The following is a 19,932-nucleotide window of genomic DNA, read 5'->3' as shown; positions in this document are numbered from 1 at the left end:
TATATTTCAAAGTCACGTCGCTTCCTTGTGCTTCGCTACTTCCTTGTTGCCTCGCCCTTTTTCACTGCCAATATGCTATTATGCCATAAAGCACAAACCTGCCCTTGGCGCTTGGCGCATTACAGTAGCGACAGCTGCCGCGCCACAAAATAGAGAGATACAAACTATATGTCGCAGATGTTAGCCTGGCTGATCGCGCCGCAGGAATTTCGATTTACTTGCTGCGAACGCTACGAGTAGAGGTTCAAGTAAGTAACTAAGTAAATGTTCTGGGTATACTACTCGGTGAATATCGATAAGCAATACAGGGTGTCCCACATAAATTGAACCAAGAAGTTAAAAATGAAAGGCGCGTCGGAAGCGAATGAAACCGAACGCATATTATTCGCAGTAGCCTATAGTAACTCAGACAATTTTTTTGTTTTCCCCATGACTCACTAATTAATTAAGTTTAAATACCCAACTTTATAATTATTGGCTGACGACCCCAAATATGATATGCAGGTTTGTAGAGCACCTTCAGAAACCACCGATAGAGTTGTTTCTTTTAATATACCTCTCAGGTAGTCCTTTTTTTCCGGTTGTAAAGAAATGCTGCGAAATATGAAAAAAAACCACGTGACGGAGCGCTTGTGCAGTGGTGTCGTGCTGCTCTCAAGCGTGCGTTCGGTGAACAAGGTCGGCTGCATCATGACTAGCGACGAGGAAGCGGCAGGGCGTTCTTTATCTCATCGGCAGCGCTCGGCCAGTAGCATGCATATTCGCCGTCATCCGACGGGAGCCGACCTTGTTCACCAAACGCACGCTTGATAGCAGCACAATACCACTGCGCAAGCGCTCCGTCACGTGGCTTTTTTTTTCATATTTCGCGGACTTTTTTTGCAACCCGGAAAAAAGGACTACGTCAGAGGTATCTTAAAGGAAGCAACTCGATTGGTGGTTTCTGAAGGTGCTCTACAAATCTGTATATCATACTTGGATTCGTCAGCCAATAATGAAAAAGTTGGGTCATTAAACTTAATTAATGAATGAGTTATGGGGAAAACGAATTGTCTGAGTTACTATAGGTCATTGCGAATAGTATGCGTTAGGTTCAATTCACTTCCGACGCGCTTTTCATGTATAAATTTTTTGCTCTAGTTATGCGGGACGCCCTGCTTAAGTATAAGACGCTATGCCGTGCTCGACTGCGCTGTCCTGTTTTGCCCAGCGCCCCGGCACACGATGGCGGCGAGGAGGAAGTGTTCCTGCAGCCTGAGTGGAACGAGCAGCCCTCTGAATTGGCAGACAACGAAGCAGCTTCCAATGACTTCTACGTGGGCTCAACGACGGGAGTAATCTACTTCGTCAGTGAGAACGGGAGCTGCGGTGACGTCTACCAGATGGACGCAGGTGTCGCCCGTCTTCTGCACGACGTTTCCAGAGACGCGCTCGTAGTCGTCACTGACACGTTGACCCTTGCCCAATTTGCCATCGCAGACGACGGTTCGCTGTCAGAGCAGAGTCGTTTCAAAATTAGCGGCCATGGTACAGACATGGCGGTCGCGTGGGTAGCAGTGGAGGATGGAGTCATTGGCATTGCGGCCGGTGAAGCCAGTGTTCGCTTGCTGAACCTCGAAACCGGCGAGACCACGGTGCTTTCGCTTCCAGACGCGGACTACGGCGAAGCAGTGTCCTGTATAGCCGCAGATGCTTTCGGAAGGACCCTGATCGTCGGCACGAACCGCGGCCGCGTCGTCGTGTGGACGCTGACCGAAAATGCCGCGGGCACTGCACATTGGCGGTCGCAATTGGCCGCTAGTTTGCGCAGTCCCCTGCGAGAACTGGCGTGGTCCGAGACTCACCGGATTGCCGGCACCCTAACGAGTGAGGATATGTTTCTCCTGATCGAGCAGGAAGCTTGCTTCAGTTTCCGGGAAGGCTGCCTCGCTCTTCAAACAGCCGCCAAACAAGTATTTGTGGACGGTGTCTCCAGCAACAGTCAGATAATCCTGCAAACCGAAATACCTGTGAAGTCTCTATTCGTCAGTCGGCACCACATCGCCGTGTCCAACGGAAAGCGGCTGTTCTTCTACGAGACCCTGCCGAGTAGTAAATCAGCCAAGTTCTTAGGAGCTATGAACACGGCTTCTTCGCTTATTGGACTGCACGACGCGAGCGTCTACCTTGTGGAAAACGGCAAGCTCAACGCCAAGACCTTTCAGGGCATCCTTAAGCAAGCGATCCCTGTCTCGGAAGACGACGTGAGTGCAGTGTGCCTCGACATATCGGGAATCTTTCTCGCACTTGGCTTATCAAACGGACACGTTCGCGTCTGGGACTTAAGCAGGCGGGAGGCTAAACTTCACGCAGAGCTAAAGACAGCGCTTGTTGCCAAGGGGCATGATGTGCCGCACAGAATTTCTAGCATTAAGTGCAACTGCACCGGAAATAAAGTGAGCCTTCTCGTTATAGAGGACAGCGCGCAACATCTGAGCACACGACGCGAAGGCTGCATTCTTTACGTATGGAGCATAGAAGACGACTCAGTGTTCCAATTCAATTTCGCGACCGGCGAAAGCACAAAAGGAAAAGCTGACAGCGACTCGCCATCCAGTGGCACCGTACGCGACCGAGCTCCGGTTTCTCATTACTGGGACGAAACCGACCCTAGACTGCTCGTTTGCGAAGCTCGGAGTAACCCAGGTGGACGTGTGAAAAACGATGCGCCGGGAAATCAAGAGCCACACGTCGTGGTGGTATCACTGTTTGTAACTACAGAGCATGGCATTCTGGAGCAAGATGTCTTCCCGCTTGACGACAAATTCAGACTGATGGGCGTGCAGGTGCCTTTCTTTTACCTTTTGGCCAAGCATTCTGGGGACGTCAACGAGCCAGGCGCAGCTGAGAGAGCTCCTGGTTCAAAGCATGTCTTCCGGCTTCCGATGCGAGATTTCGTCGGCTTTCAAGACTGCGACGACACCGTCCGCGACGCTATCATGACTTTCAGCTTTTTCATGACGCTGCGGGACATGGACGAGGCTTTCAAGGCCATAAAGTCCATAAAAAATGAAGCAGTATGGGAGAACATGGCGAGGATGTGTGTGAGAACCAAGCGGCTCGATGTGGCCAAGATATGCCTCGGAAAAATGGCTCACGCGCGTGGGGCTTGGTCCCTGAGACGAGCCATGGAGACTGAGCCCGAACTGGAAGCGCAAACTGCCATCTTGGCACTCCAGCTCGGCATGGTCCAGGAGGCGGAGGAATTGCTCTACAGCTGCGGTCGCTACGACCTGTTGGTCAGGGTTCTAGAAGATTCAGGTCAGTGGGAGCGAGCCGTAGACGTCGCTCGACAGCACGACCGAATTCGTCTCCGGGCCACGTACCACAACTACGGCAAACACCTCGAGGCGTCTGGCGACGTCGAGAAAGCGGTGGTAGCGTATGAGAAAGCAGATACGCACCTGTTCGACGTGCCTCGCATGCTCTTCGACGATCCGCAGGCGCTAGAGCAATACGTTCGCGCCAGCGGAAGTCCCGACATGATGAAGTGGTGGGCGCAGTACATGGAGAGCATCGGCGAGATGGAGGCGGCGTTGCAGTTTTACGAAGCCGCGCAGGACTACCTGTCGCTGCTGCGTGTGCATTGCTACTTCGGCAACGTGGACAAGGCGTGCGACATCGCCAATGAGACGGAAGACCGGGCGGCGTGCTTTCACCTGGCGAGGTACCTGGAGAACCAGGACAACGTGCTGCAGGCGGTTCACTTCTTCGCGAGGGCGCGCGCGTTCGGCAACGCGATTAGGGTCTGCAAGGAGAACGAGATGGACGACCAGCTGTACACCCTCGCGTTGCAAGCAACGCCCAAAGAAGCGCTTGAGGCGGCCCGCTACTTCGAGCAGCGCCAAGATGGTCTCGAGAAAGCGGTCACCCTCTACCAGCATGGAGGATGGGCTTCCAAAGCAGCTGAACTGGCTCTCCAGGTAAAGCACTCGTTGTTCCTATGTTTCCCTACTGTCCTTCAGTCACCCCTACCTGACGCGATGCAAGGCGCCACTGTAGTTTTGTAGTTAAAGTGATACTTTATTTACGAAAAAGCCTAGAAACTGCCAACAAAACAGAAAATTTACTTCTGCCCGTTGCCTCCCTGTCAGAATTCAGTATTTAAGTCTTAAAACTAGATTTGCGATTTGGCGAACGATAGAGCGCAAATATAGATACATGGGGCAATACCTCCATAAAATGTGTTGCGTCATGCGAGTAGAAATGCAGCATGGATGTAAAGGCTTCCCTCCCCTCGCCTTTGAATAGACACTAAAGAGCAACGTTCGCTTTGGAATCGCGCAGTATTCTTTCGAAATTCTCTTCGTTTGTTCAACATAGAGAGGTTTATTACTGACGGAGAAAATGAAGGCCAAAGCTTCCCTTAAATCTCGCGCGCAAGTCGCACAGGCGCGCGTCAGTGTTACGTCACATATTTTAAAGTATACTTTCGCATGTTTGGGCCGTTTCATGTGCGGAAAAAGTCACTCGCTTGGTTGAAAACTCGCTAGGTTCAATGCTCGAATTCCTTTAAAATGCGACGTAGTCATTTTTTATCAACAAAACGTTATTAGTCCCGAGCATACTCTATCCTAATCCGTGACTTCACGGGCCAGATAGTGCGGGGAACTGTAAGAGGGCGTCGCCATTCGTATTTGCCCTTTTTTCTGGCTTAGCAACACTTCGCACAGCAAGGCTGCAGTGCATCGGTCTCCCAGAAGTGTGATTTATGAATATCACTTTACGTAGTGTTCCTCTTTAAAGGGCGCCACACAATTCTGAACCACGACGAACCAACCGGCCTGTCGCTCAGGAGCCAGATTAAAGGTTTCTGTACACTTATTCCTAAGTGCCTTTCATAACGAGTTTGCGTATTGTGTCAAGTGTCATGTCGGCTGGCTCGTGAGTGTTGACCAGTCATGATAACCAACGGGATAATATTTACGACCCGCCGCGGTGGCTTAGTGGCTCTGGCGTTGCGTTGCTAAGCACGAGGTCGCGGGATCGAATCCCTGCCGCGGTGGCCGCATTTCGGAGGGGTCGAAATGCACAAACGCCCGTGTATCGTGCATTGGGTGCCCGTTAAAAAAAACCACGGATGGTCAAAATTAATTCGAAGTGCCCTGCTCATGAGGCAGTGCGCCGTCCCTTATAATCATATTTATGTTTTGTTTATAATTACTGACAAGAGATGCAGTCGTCGGCTCCAAACATAACGAGCCGGTATATACTTCCAAATTGCTGGGTTCACACCCAGGAGTCGTAGGAGGTGTACGCTCCATAGCTGGTGACTCCATGCCAAATATTGTTGCATTCGCGAATCGGCGTTTGTTGCGACGCTTGCGTACAACGAAAGCGTCACAATCATGGCTTGAACAGGGCTAAGAAAAGGTGTCTGACCGACGCAATGTTTTTTTTTCTTTTGCACCGGGGATACTGAACGCAAGGTAGTCAAATTTTGCCGTATACCATGCAGTTTTACAGATCTGTGTCCATGCAATGCACGAAGAAAAAAAAAAGAGATTATATGTCGAAGAAAAAAGTCGGACATACGTGATGGTTTGTGTACGGTGCGACAAGCACTGGGTAATATTATCATTTCGAAAATGCCGTTCCCTCGAACAATCGACGAAGACTCACAATTAGGATTACCAACCCGCTTTTACCCGCTTACTGAAAGCAGCAGGACGGAGGGAAGAGGCAGTGAGTATTGGCTATCTTCTGTCTACAACATTGCATTTTGCAGTCCTCACGTTGACTTTAACTTGCACAAACTTTTCGCGATAATGAGTACTATTTTCGATAGAATGTTGCCTGCAAGGACTGGACGAACAATTATAATAGAAATATACTTTAGCACTTGTCCTTGGGGTAGACTGTGCATGTTTCTTTTTCTTTTCCTCGGAATAAGTTTGGCGCAAAGCAAGCGACCATGCAATCAAAGAGACACAGGACGAGCGCTTGTCCCGTGTCTCTTAGTATGCATGGCCGATTGCTTCGCGCTACGCATGATTATAAAAGGTCACTGTTCTGGCCCACACGTTGTTCCATGCACTCATGGCGAGGAAAATCCTAGTTCTGTGTCACCCTGCTGGCCTACACGTCGGAAACATTGGCACTGATTGAGTCGTGCCGGGACTATGACATTTTCCCTAAAAAAACTTGGGACACTGGCACAAAAAATCCGGACCGGTTGGCAGCCAGTTCCTGCAATGCGTCTCTTTATTGTAGCGTGGCAACGAGTATGAGCCAAATGTTGGGACCTTCGCTCTCATTGCGTAGAGATCGCATTGTGTAGAGATCGCTTTAGACAGCTGACAGGGGTCAGATGTCTTCGTACCTTTTGCATGCTGGCTCCTGTCATGAGTGCGCGCTCTTGGCGCTGTAACATTCGCGGTGCTGGTCACATTCTACGTTGGGGCCTGCAGATAAGATTGCCCCGCTTGCCGCGTTATCTTTTCTTTTTTTCCACCCCCTGATTGGCCACTTAGCGTACAAAAAACGCGTCGCTGAAGGAATAAAGGTCATTGTCTTCCTGGCGCTGTGTGGGTCCTCTGTTCCTTGGCCGGTCTACCTGCCGCCCTCGGCGTCTAACCGCCGCATACGTAACAGCGCCGCCCGCAAAAAAGAAATAACCCGACGTTCGCGATTAACTTGAGCCGAATATCAGCAGAATCGAACTAGGTCCAGTTCAGACTATCTATACACCGCTCCAAGACTGAATGAAACACTATAACTGCGTAGAGGATACCGTTCTCATCAGAAATGCCTCGTAGCGGATTCAGCGGTGGTAAAACGGAGATAGAAGCAAACCGTCTTGGAATACATGGTTCACTGATTCCCTTATGAAATGCCAGGTTCATTTGCGAAATATTTGGTTCTTCGAAACCCACACTGCTTTTACCATCGAAAATCTCTTATATTCGTATATGTCGAACTTTCCTATATACCATATCGAATGGTATATAGCCCCCCCCCCCCCCTCTTAATGTTCGAGCAGTCTTTCGCTCTCGGAAATCGCGCGTCTCTCAACTTGCCACGCCGGGCCTGCTGCGTGCACGTGTGCGCAGGCCGGGGACCTAGGCGCGCTGCAGCAGGCCGCCCAAGAGCTGGGTCCCAACGCCGACCCGGTCCTTGTGCGCACCACGGCCGACCGACTGGCGGCCACCGGAAAGCACGACCAGGCCGTGCTGCTTCTCGCGGCCAGTGGGCAGAGCGAGGCCGCGCTCCAGCTGTGCGTCCAGTCGAACGTGCTCATCACCGAGGAGCTCGCCGATAGGTAAGTGCCCGAGCGCGAACACACGCTTAAGCATTGGACACAGTTAGGCGCACGAAGGATGGAAATGAATTATCCGCGACAGTTCTTTTAAGCGCATCAGCTCTTACTAATCACATTTCTCGATTTCTTGGGGTCTGCTACCACCTCCCTTCGGCTTGAAATTTTCAGACAGAGAAATTCAAGATGGCGGCCCCCATAGTAAATCGATATAGCAAGCCGATTGGTGACGTAATTCGTGTATCGAGTTGGTGATTGATTGGTGACGTCACTAATATATCCAAGATGGCCGCCAATTGTTGACGTCACCGAGAAATTCAAGATGGTGACCCCCCATAGTAAACCAATAGCAACCCAATTGGTGATTGGTGACGTCACGTGACTGTGACCTCATAATCCAAGGTGGCGGCAAAATTCTGGTACCAATGATGATGTCGTAATCCAATATGGCGGATAGAGGTGAAGCTACGTGATCATGACATCATAATCAAACATGGCTTCGTAGTTTAGGAATGTGAAATGCAAGATGGCGGCCGAATTCGGGTGCCAATGATGACGTAACGGTCCAATATAGTAGAGGTGGAACCACGTGATTGTGATGTCATGGGACGCAATGGCTCCATAGTTTCGGTTTCCCAAATCCAAGGTGGCGGCTCTCGGTGTGACGTCATAGCCGAGATGGCGGCCACTAAAATTAGTTGCGCCCGTACCACCCCCCCCCCTCCAAACATAGATCCTATAACGGGGCAGTTAAACCGTCCTGTTACGGGACCGCTACACATATATACCATAGAGAAAGAGATTCAACAAGAGCGGACACTCCCATAGAACCCAGTAGCCGAATTGACTGTAGTGTACCAAGCGGATGGCATTACTGCTTCCGGTTTTGGTTCTGGGCGCGCGCGTTTTGAACGCTAGCTCGCACGCGCTACGCCGGCTGCGCTACTCGGCGCCTTTTCTTTTTGTTTTTTCTGCTCAATCGCGCGCGGTCTTAGTGCGGAATCTTTTGTTTAATTAAAATGATTGCAGACGATCTGTACAAGCCTCCATCGAATCTCTGCCACGTGCAATTTCATAAAGTAGACGCGAAACGCGTTGTAAATGAGCAAATGTTTATTTCGCTCGTTCGGGGCTTGTTGTGCGTTCATCCACCGCTGTGGCACCAGCTAAGCAGCATTAGTTCCCGTACGAAGCTCCACCGGACGGCATCAGCTGAAAAAAGTAAATTAGAAGTATGTGTCACTTGGGTATTTAGACCTTACAGGAATACTGCGTGTGGAGGGGAAACGTGCAAAAGTGGTGAATGGGCGACATTACAAAAAAAAAAGCAATTCGCTTTTACATACGTGGCGTGGAAAATACCCGACTCATTCCAAGCCATACTATAAATTATGAAGAAAACGTCTGATTTCCAAGCGTTCCCCATTCCCGGGCATTATTTCCTGCACTTTAGGAGCCCGAATGCACGGCCCACTGCGCGTTTACAAAATAGCTTGGCGTCAGCCGACGCGATAGTACGCTACATACACAGAGGTGGCCAGAACACAGCTTCTCAGCCGGACCATGCTAGACGCTCGCAAAATGCCTTCTACTCGCACTCAAGAAAAACGCGTGGGCGCAAAGCCAGTTTTCAGTCGTTCAGAAGACAGAATTTTCAAGTTCTTGGTTTTTAAGCTTCTCGGCGTTATCTTTTGCGCGTTCTGCCACCGCAACCAACACACTCTAGTGTCACCACTCTTGGCAATCGCTCGTCGCGTCTTCGACAAGCGTGAGTATCAAAAGAAGGTATATGTTGCGGGGCCATATCTGTACACGTCAATCTGTCACCACGGCCGGCCTGCTTTTTTGCTAACTGCGTCACAAGGCCAGGCGTGGCGAGCGTGCCTCAAAAGTATCCCAAAAAGTAACGAAGTTAATTAAAACAATTTTAGGGGTCAGAGAATGCGTCACGAAGTTGTCCTAGTAAGATTAAGTACACGCGAAACTAACTGCGACACGCGGCCGAGCTGCTTTTTGCTAACTGCGTCACAACGCCCGGCGTGGCCACCATGGCATGAAAAGTACACCAAAAAGTAACGAAATCAGTTACAGAATGTTGTGGGTCAGAGAAAGGGCCAAAACTTGTCCCGGTGAGATTCAGTGCATCCGAAACTGCGTCACACGGCCGACGTGCCTTTCGCTAACTGCGTCACAAAGCCAGGTGGGACGAGCGTGCCCAAGAACTGCTGAAATAAGTTATAATAAGGTTGGGGCTCATAGAAAGCGTCGCAAACATCTCCCAGTACGAGTCATTAACTCAAGTTAAGTACGGCAGGACGGTCGAGCTGTTTTTCGCTAACTACATCACAAGTCTCGGTTCCGTGCCGTAAAAGCCAAAAGTGCCTCAAATGCGTCGCAGGCTGTCAAAATTTCTCGCCTTGCCGTAGTCCAATAGTGCAGTGGTGCCGTGTCGAAGTGCAGAAGGAACGCAAGAATACGCCGGGAGCCCAACAAACACGCTACATGCAAAAGAGAGAGGTCGCCGAACAGGCGAACTTCACACGCGCAACCGGCCCCGTTGGCTAAGGTGACCTGTCTGGCGCATGATGCATGCGTCTGTCGCGCCTGGCGTGCGCTTAGCTTGTTGCTAGGTAACGCAATAAAAATAAGTCGCAAAGTATAAGTTCATTTATACGAAACACTTATTAGTTTTAGCGGGAAAGAATAAAAAAATAACACTCTGTAAGTTAATTTCACTTTCTTTTTCGATGCTCGCATCCACTAATGGATGATATTAACACTAGGCGTGACGTGTTTCCTGTTGCCATTTTTCGCCGACTATCCCTTGTTGTTGAATTTCTTTCTCTATATATATGCATTCGTTCCGCCATATATACTAGGACAACAAGGAGTACCCACCCGGGGACAGTTGTGTGCCGAATTTGGTACGTAAATAAAGCCCTATGGGTGGTCGTATATAAAGCCACGAATAAATAATAGATAAACATTGTATACATGGGATTACTAATGGAAACGTACGCGATCGCACCGAAAGTCGAATTCTAGGCCCACATTGACCCCCAAAACGAAGCAAATTCCGATTTCGGACGCATCTTTAGGGGTGTGTAACTCGACAAGGGGTGGACGTATACAAATGGGACCGGTACCAAACGATTTGTCTTGTGATCTATCGGAAAAGACGGATTGATTAAACCAATCACGTGAGCGTGATTTCTTCCATAGATGGTGCTAGGCGGCATGCGTGCAGGCATATGTAAAGAACCGTGAAGATCCCAATGTGGCCATTCAAGATACCATCGCCGTCGTATCCAAGTGTGTTTCCATGAATGGAAGACTCGTTCGGCCTGAAACTAAAATCAGGCGTTAGCGAACCGACCACCCAGTGGGGAACTGCGTTGGACTTGGTTTTCTCTGACTTCGTTAGAAGGGGGGCGGAATTCGTCCTGGGCCGAATAAGTTTCATACCTAACTACTTCACTGATCACAGGAGGGTGCTTGTGCTAATTAAGAACTGCCGAGAAGAAGTATGTGAATCTATGGATGACGACGAAAGTGTTGTGGAATAAAATAGGTCGTCTAACCAATGAAGTGAAGAACTTAATGCAGGTGGCTGTGAAGAAGTTGAGCAGTGATGTGTGTGATAGTTGGTTGCAATATGTACAAGTGACATGTTTGTGAGTGTGTTTATCATATGGGGAAATAAACGTACAAACTCGTATTTCCATTGGTGTACCTGACTTTAATCTCATTCATATCAATTCTAGTAAAGCAAATCCCCAACGCTTGTTACTTCAACGTCTTCCAGACGGTGGCGGGATTTTCTTTCTTTTTTTCATCTTGCATGGGCACTTCCATAGGCGGTAAGTTTCTTTCCCGGGGGGGGGGGGGGGCAACTTTCCCAACCCCATCCATGCGTATATTAAGTGGACAGCACGTGCCCACTTCCATCGAAGAAATCGACGACACAGACGCTCTTTTTCCAGCCAGTTTCGGTTTCAAGGAGCCTGCCGAGGGGAACTAATTCTTCGCGTAGCTCCCACATGAAATCCGCAATTCAAAATTTGATCGCTGGGATAGGTAGTCTCGAGGACGGGCCTCAATGTACTCATTTGCTGGCACGCGCTATTGTTGACAATGCGAAAATTAATTACTGCAACTTCGCTAATTACGCACGCAATTGCGGAAATTGCTCCGTATTTAGAGGCCGCCTATCCGTATACTCGAATGGTAATCATAACGTTATCGTGATTTATATTTCTTTAATTTAAAAAAAATTGTGCAGCTAAAAAAACACCCTGTATATATTTGTGACCTCTGCACGCAAGTGGCGATGTTTATCCCTAATAAATGTAAATTATTAGAATAGCTTGTTTTCTCATGAGTCGTTAGCACTGCCTACTGGAAAGAGAAACAGTACTGAAACACGATCATTCACGTGCATATCACACGCCGTTGATAAAAGGCTCTGCTGAAGGGGTCACTGAAGTCTGCAGTTTTCTTTTTGCGGGTTCAAAAAAGCACGCAAAGCAATTTAAAGCAACGTGAACATACAGCATCATATTCATTCTCTAGGCATAGGCTACCAGTACCTTTAGAAATAACTGGCAGTTGGCTACCTCCTCGCTCGAAAAACTATAATAAACTTTGTCCTGTGTATATATTTAAATATATTGTTTGTATATGGTGTCCATAGTGGAAATTTCTAAAAAAAAATTTTAAATTTAAGATATGTGGTTGAGGTAGCCGCCGTTGGTTCTTCTAATGCGCGTGTACTCTTGTTGTCAGGATTTGCAGAAATAAAGCGTAAGTATGAATTAAAGGTAAGATGAAGAGTCTGTCGAATTCAATAAGACGCTCATATACGGATACGGGAACATTATAAACCATGTAGGTAAAATTTGGAGTTTTTTTTCAATTAGGAGCGACGTAATCGTCGGTTAAAATTGCGCTGTAGCTCCGCCCCCCGTCGAATGCCGCGCGCTGCTGCTGACGCTGACGATGTGAGCGGAGACCGGAAACCGCGGTGTTGTGACGTCAACACTGGTGTTCCGTTCCTTCGCAGCCTCCGCAACCGTGCCTGACCGTGTTTCTGCGTGCGTGCCATCGTAATCTGCTTCGATCGACCCTGCATTCCTTTGTTGGTGCGTCTGCGTGTATGTAGAGTGGTAGTATACGGCCAGCCCTGCAATTCGGCCTGCGCAGTTGCTGTATATGGCCACAGAATGAGAGAGGACTACTTGACACTAGCAGGCTTTCTAAACGCAGTGCGAAAAGATCGGAGCAACGAAAACAAAGAACGGACTGACTGACGATAACTAGTGTTGGAAGACCTTATGAATACACGAAGTCGCCCAAACCTGGATTTTGATTTACTGCGAGCTCCTTCGTGTTAGCACGCTGAACGCAAGGTGCATGTTTATCTCCCGCCCTTGACGCAGGTTTCGTCGCAAAGCGCCGCGAATTTTCTATTTGCACGTGTGTTGTAAAACAGCCTGCATGCAGCTACCATAACGCAGTGCAAATGTAGAGTTTGCATGTGCTGGAAAGCCGGCGCACGCCAGGATGCTACGCTCCCCCGTTCTCTCGCGCACAGCGAGAAACCGACCGTCTCACGTAGCCGACGGAATTCGCCGCCTTTACGACTTCGGTTACGGGTAGTGTGCGGATGGCGCACAGATGAAGGTCACTACACGTACTGCATGAATCGGGAAGCTTTTCACGCGTTTAAACCGTCTTTGTAGATTGCCGACAGCTTTCGACAGCGCACAAATGCCAACGATCGCATCCCCGCTTACGTTCCACGAGGAGGCATGCAGGAACACAACACTACAGTTGTTTGACCGGAAACGAGCTCACTGCATCGGCGAAAGATCGGCGAGATCACTAGATCGCTTTGCAAAAAACATACTCACCAAAGAGCATTTCCAACACGAGGAGATCCCAAGACTTCGCTTTCGTTCGCGTCGAAAGCACTGCTCGCACCAGCATCGTTTGCTTCTTCGAGAGGCCGGCTCTTCGCAATCGGCTCGTACATGTAGGGAGTAACGCCGAACTCCTCAGAAAAACGCAGTCTCTCTAAATTTTCCATTACCGTCTCAGAAAAACAGCACGAAACTACCTGGCACCGCGCTTCATGTGTAGCGGCTGCGGTCGGTTCGGATGAACACTAGTGTTGACGTCACGAGGCGCCCGAAATCACAGGCGGAAACGAGACGCGCGAGCTGGGCGTGTCCGCTGCTGCACTTTTCGTCGAAATAAAATATATTTGCGCTTTGTTTCGCTCAATTTCGGTACAATATTCGAATTCGGAGGGTTGAAAACCATTATGTACAGATGTTCACTCATTTTTTCTGGAAAACCTTTCAGCTTCCCTTTAAAAGCCGTGCACGCTCGTGCCAACAATAATGCGGTAAGCTTTTAGTCCTAATAAAATTTTAACTGAAAAGGCAGAGGGAACTCAAAAGAAACCTCAAATGATCTAAGAGAACTCTGGTAATGACACTTTAGGAGGGGCGCAGGCTTCGGCATCACCGGGGGAGGGGGGGGGAGGCTCCGCCCTTCCTGGAAAACTTCGGAGGGGGCTCAGGCCCCGGAGCTCCCCACCCCGTGCTGTCGGCGCTCATGTCCACTTCATAAGGTACACACATGTACACATAAGTACACATAGGTACACATAGGTACACATAAGGCACACATAAGGTAAGGTTCTGAGTGTGATTACCCGTCGCGATGATTCAGTGGCTGTGGCGTTCTGCTTCCGAGTACAAGGTTACTGGTTCGATTCCTAAGAAATGAGAAATGTTGTGACACCACCTCGCTGCGGCCTGTATTATGGTTTTGTTACTGGCTCCGCGAGCGGCAGTTACAAAACCATAGACCGAAATGTCCTTTGCACCTGCAACACGAACGTAGAATTGTTTGGATGTGCACTGACCTTCCGCCGGTTATTGTCCAATCTATCGTCATGATGTGGTTGCCGCCTGCTCTTCCAGCGAACCCCTTTTCGACCAGTTCGATTTCTCCAGATTCCTTTTGACGGACCCGGTGGACTGGTGACAAACCAAGTAGTTTGACTGGCAGACCTAGTTGTCTTTCCCAGCATTCCGGCTCTTGTCACTGGCCTAATATTCCTTCTCTCGATACACTGGCAAGGTTTCAACCAGCGACTGCCAACTTCAAGGTGCTAAGCTTCAAGGTGCTTCAAGGTGGCCTCCTAAGCAGCACCGAGCCGGTGCTTCAGCCGCCGGGGTTCATGTGACACGCTGACGAAGATGTTTTAATCATCGTCGGAAGAAGACGATGTTCCGGGCTTCGCGCGCTGGCTACCATCTTGTCAGCTGATATAATTATTGTAAATATTCAGTAAATACACGTCTAGCTGGTTTAACCCCGTAACTATATATATATATATATATATATATATATATATATATATATATATATATATATATATATATATATATATGTGGGTGTGTGTGTGTGTGTGTGTGAAATCAGAAACACGTGTCTCGTTGACCTCCCTGCCGTTCCTCTCTCTCTCTCTCTCTGTAGACATAAGCAACTACGCCAGCGTCGACATTGACGTGGAAACCTAGAATAATGACACCACAGAGACAATAATTGAGGACGGCTGTGAGAACTTACTGGTATATAATGCTGGGGAGGACGCGCGCCCAGGAGCTACAAGAGCCAACGGTGTTCGCACATGATGCAGCTGGTAACGCCCTGCATACTATGGTGCAATTTTTAACAACGTGAAGGCAATGAAGAATTTTAGAGCAAGAGAATGTCCACATTCCTGACAGTGCACAGGTTGGCAGATTTGTGCTGGCGAGAAACAATTACTCGACAGCCTATTATAATTATTATTATTATTATTATTATTATTATTATTATTATTATTATTATTATTATTATTATTATTATTATTATTATTATTATTTGCTTTGGAAACACATACACATGGTAGGAAAGGGAAAGCGAGGAGCAGGCTAGCAACTGCCGCCGGAAGAGGCACAACGCCTGCCGATTTACACTTCAGAAAGGAGGTGACAGAAACATAGAAATGGAAGATAGGAAGAAGGGGAGGAAAAAGGAAAGAAATAGCAGGTTGAAAAATCTCAAACAATGAAGCGGAACACACACAGTACAGGTCGCACGCTGCTTAAACAAGAGTGCATAAGGCAATACTTCCTATCATTCACGTACAACAAATATCTATTTTTATCTCCGCCTGTTGGTTTCAATGCTTTTCCACTCACTGTTTTGTGTCATGAGTATCTAGGTTCACAAGGCATAGGAGGGGCTTGGGGAACGTTGGGGACTGCGTTTCACAACTTTCAGCGGATTTAACACCGCATATCTGTGTCTAGCATATTTTACATGCACTTTTTTTGTCGCCTACACTCCAATTGTGCTCGCGCGCGAATTACTGTATGGCCTCTGCACTAAACGCGGCATTTGACCTGCTGCACTTCCGATGTCTCCGACATTCAAAGTGTCCGGCTAAACCAGCTTTCGTATGTCAGCGGTCTGATATGTTAATTCTCTGATCATAGTTCGACCGAATCCGCACTATCCTGTGTAGACGTATTTAGTGTTAGATACTACCGTAGTATAAACTGAAATGTCCAAGTTGTCTACGTCATGTTCCGCTCTGTCCGTGGAGCTAAATCGATAGTAAGCATAGATAGAAGTGGGGCACTCACGGTTAGTTGTTGCGTTTTCTGTTTTTTTTTTCTGTTGTCCTTTCTTGTGCTATTTACCTTCGACTTGACAGCTGTTCTTCCTCTCTCGCTCTTTGCAACAGGCTTACCGAAGGAAGTGCCACGGACGATAAGGCCAAGCTCCGTGGAGTCCTCGTGAAAATCGCCGAATGTTGCCTTAAACAGGACAACTACCACCTGGCAGCCAAGAAGTTCACCCAGGCCGGCGACAAAGTCCAGGCCATGAGGGCACTCCTCAAATCCGGCGACACACGTAAAATAGTGTTCTTCGCAAACGTGTCCAGGCAGCGAGAAATCTACATCCTGGCCGCCAACTATCTCCAGTCCCTCGACTGGCAACGAGACAGTGACGCGGCCAAAAACATAGTATCTTTTTACACCAAGGCCAGGGCGTTCGATCTGCTGGCCAGCTTCTACGAGTCCTGCGCGCGAGCCGAGATCGAAGATCGTCGAGATTACGAAAAGGCACTAGCGGCCTTGAACGAAGCTCACGAGTGTCTCCAGCTGTGCGGCGACTCAAGAGACGCGTCCAAGGCAGTGGCCAGGGTCCACGGCCACATGGACGCCGTTCGAAAGTTCCTCGCCATCCAGGAACTGTACGCGGACAGTCCGCTCGAAGCGGCAGCTCAATGCGAAGCCATGACGAAGCTGAATTTGGAACCGGCTGTGCGGAAGGGAGACTTGTTTGCGTTCCTTGTTCAGCACTACGTAAGCGAAAAGGACTACGCCGCGGCGAGGCGTTGTCTGCAGGAGCTGCAGGCAGCCGTGCCTGGAGTGTCGGTGTCCGACTACGTGGACGCTGACATTTTGAGGCTCGTCGGTTGGAACTCGGATGACCGGCGCAGTCTTCAGCAGATGTCGCTGCTCGCGAGGCACGCCGCTGCCAGCAATGGCGCCACCACGGAAGAAGACGAAGATCGCTACAGCTCGGACGGAGAGGTGCAGGAGGAACTGTCCGACGCACCTTGAACATGTTGGTAGGCAGTGGCGACACTTCGGCCAGCTTTATGCCGATTCTACGCGCAGCGTTTTTTGTTTGCTTCTGTTTTTTACTCCCTATTTACTCAATCATTTGCTGGTCTTTCCCTGACTGCCGCATTGAGCAAGAGTGACGCAATGAAGTTTGTGTTGACAGGTGTCGTGAAAGTTGGACGCTGGTATCGTCATTTCTGTCCGAGCTCCTACGGGTTCACTAAAAAGCTGAGAAATATTGCAAATAAAAGCCACAAAACTGCTATACCTGCCGAGTCATTTTGGCTACGTTTTGTATATTTCTAATACAGCTTTATCTCGCATGTCAGCATAGCCGGTTAGTTGTCACCCTGCTCTGGGTTAAATTTTACGCACGCATAAAAACATGCTGCCTCTTGAGATGTTTGCTGGCTTGTCGAAGGGGTATAGCGCGGTATTTTCGTGGTGTTTGAACATACATTTTCTCAGATTGATGAGTTTGGTTTTCACGCTTTCTTTCGTTCGCTTCAGATTCATTTGCGGGCTTAAAATTACAACCGCTCGACCCGGTTAGGGACTTTCTGAAACGATTGATTCGGATTGAACGCGACAAAAAGAAAAAGCTTCCGCGTGGCATTGTTTTCCAGGAAAACGCGCGGTGCTCTTGAAACAAACAAGCTGGGTATCGTGTATACTGAGGGCAGTATTTATTTTAACCAGCAGACATGTCGCCATTTGTACACTCTGAGGCCTTCGAAACACCTTCTGCGGCCTATCCGATGCATTCCCTGCCGTCCTACTCCCCAAAATTTTCTTGTTTATTGATGCCCAAAGCGTACTCGCTGATATTTTTTTGTCTGGCACTTTTTTTTCTTCTGCTACTTTCTCATGTAGCTCCGACTAAATAATTACGGTATGAGACATAAATGCCTCGAAGGTATAACTAATGAATTGGTATGCCGTTTTAATGCGAAGAATTCAAAATTCGCGCGAAATGGAGTTGTTCAGTACAAAGGGGCCTTTAAAAGTCCCTACAGTCAGCCACGTGATATCACTGATGCGCGGCACTGGTCCAAGCCGCATTGTGATCGTCTTGCCGAAAGTTTTAGACGAAGGGATATTAGGGGAGAGAAGGTGAGAACTGGGCGGCGCGTTCTGAGAAAAGCGACTGCAGAGGACCTATGCTGGAGAAGCGCAGAGGGAAACATGAAGGAATGGCCAGATATATGCGGCGTGCGTCCAGCTATCGCTACGCGGTCGTTATGTGGCCTGCAACAATTGCACCGAGCTGACTAATGCTTGTGTCAAGGGATTTTTTTTATACCACGTGACCAGTAGCTGTGACAGGTTTGCGACTTGTAGAGGAGCGCCCTTGTAAGCAAACCTTCCTCCAAGGAGACTTTTTGGCACGAGTTTTGAACTGGTAACATTAAACGAGGACAGAGTTAATGAGCTCTTGCGCGTCAGAGGAATTCTGGAGCTGTGTTGTAGTTGCGGGTTCGCCAGATAGATGTAGTAAAGCAAACAAGGAAACGCAGAGTTTTTCTCTGAGTGCCCATTTAAGGTATCAAGGAGCTCGTTACCTATTTTACTGTAGAAAGTGAAGTCCAGTACCTCATTTAACCTATTACGCAATCACTTTAGTAAAAATGTAATCGGAGTAGTTTGTACACTGCGCAGTCACAATTAATAGGATGGATAGGTGGGCTAGTTGGTAATACATTATTAGAAAACTTAGAGCGGAAGAAAGACACTGGAGAAAGAAAAGGAACACACAGCACACGCGCTAACTCACAACTGCAGTCTTCAACGCACGTGTGGAAATCATATGCATACATTAAAATGGACGCATCGCGCAAGACGGCAATGGTTATTGTTCACAAATAGAATACTGCGATCACAGAGACTAGAAAGACGAAAAAATTTGGGCGGCTTTTCAAACGCGTAGTCGCGCAAATTATTAGCTGACTTCATGTGGGTTTGGTGTACGCGGAATCTAGATATTTATTTGGCCTTTTGGACAAAATAACAATCATCAAAAAAAAAATCTTTCGCGTCTACAGAGCGTCGAGCAAATATCAAAAGGTATCACAATGTAGGTGGGTCTCAAAGAGGGAGAAAAACGATAATTAGTCTCGGAGTAGATAGAATTAATCCTGCGGACGTAGTAGCACCAATATGGTCAAAAATGAACCACACTGCACCATAGACTGTAATAATTGGGGATCTGCCTACCAGGCCTCTTGGAAAAAACGAAAACAAATGGCGTGCCAACCCAAGTCGGCGCTACAAAAGGCAATGTCGACGTAAATGCACGAAAAAAAACACCGAATGAGAATATTCGACATGAATAAAAGAAACAGAGGGCCCGGAAAGAAATGTAAAGTATGAAAATAGAGCGAAAAACAATGCAAAGAATGCAGAACTATAATGCAATTATGCAACATTGCATTATCTTTAATGCCCCCACCCCACCTCCAATTTCAGTACAGCACATATAAATACATATACTATGTACGTGAACCTTGTCTTCTATCGCGTCGACTTTGATTGACAGCCCCTTTTGAAATATCATTTTAATAAAATAACCCTATGTTCCAGCTACATGAATGCTCTATTTTACCAAATCTTGAACCCACAAAAGTCAACAAGAATTCGTAGAAATCCCGGAGGTGCGGTATAAGGACACATTAGGAAAGCACAGCCCACCTTCCCAAATCACCTCAACGACTCATAAATGTCTGCTTGGTGCAGCTACAACGACTTTGGACAAACATGCTACCAGGAAGTGCGAACAAGCTTGTTTGCCACAAGAAATCTCACTTTTATTGCGAATAGTTCTTGAAGGGCTCAACGAAGTTTTCTGTAACGACTTTCTGGCGACTATCTGGCCGTTTTCGTGAATCGATCCTGAGTAGAGGTATAGTGCAGCCTAAAAACGTGGGCCGATCTCGAAGG

General features: G+C 48.2%; 1 protein-coding gene across 4 annotated transcripts in view; it reads left to right on the top strand.

Annotated features, from left to right (window-relative positions):
- The window catches only part of rempA (intraflagellar transport protein rempA), a 113,817-nt gene extending 96,539 nt beyond the window's left edge, over positions 1-17,278 (top strand). For all 4 annotated transcript variants that reach the window (XM_075677725.1, XM_075677726.1, XM_075677727.1 and 1 more), the window contains exons 3-5: positions 1,211-3,962; positions 7,092-7,300; positions 16,107-17,278. In XM_075677725.1, the coding sequence (XP_075533840.1) occupies positions 1,383-3,962; positions 7,092-7,300; positions 16,107-16,992 (3,675 nt within the window). In that variant the 5' untranslated portion in view covers positions 1,211-1,382 and the 3' untranslated portion in view covers positions 16,993-17,278. The remainder of the gene's footprint in view (positions 1-1,210; positions 3,963-7,091; positions 7,301-16,106) is intronic.
- The last annotated feature ends 2,654 nt before the right edge of the window (positions 17,279-19,932 follow it).

Source organism: Dermacentor variabilis, unplaced genomic scaffold (assembly GCF_050947875.1).
Source record: "Dermacentor variabilis isolate Ectoservices unplaced genomic scaffold, ASM5094787v1 scaffold_13, whole genome shotgun sequence".
Classification (NCBI taxonomy): Eukaryota; Metazoa; Arthropoda; class Arachnida; order Ixodida; family Ixodidae; genus Dermacentor; species Dermacentor variabilis.
This window is presented reverse-complemented; position numbering and strand designations above follow the sequence as displayed.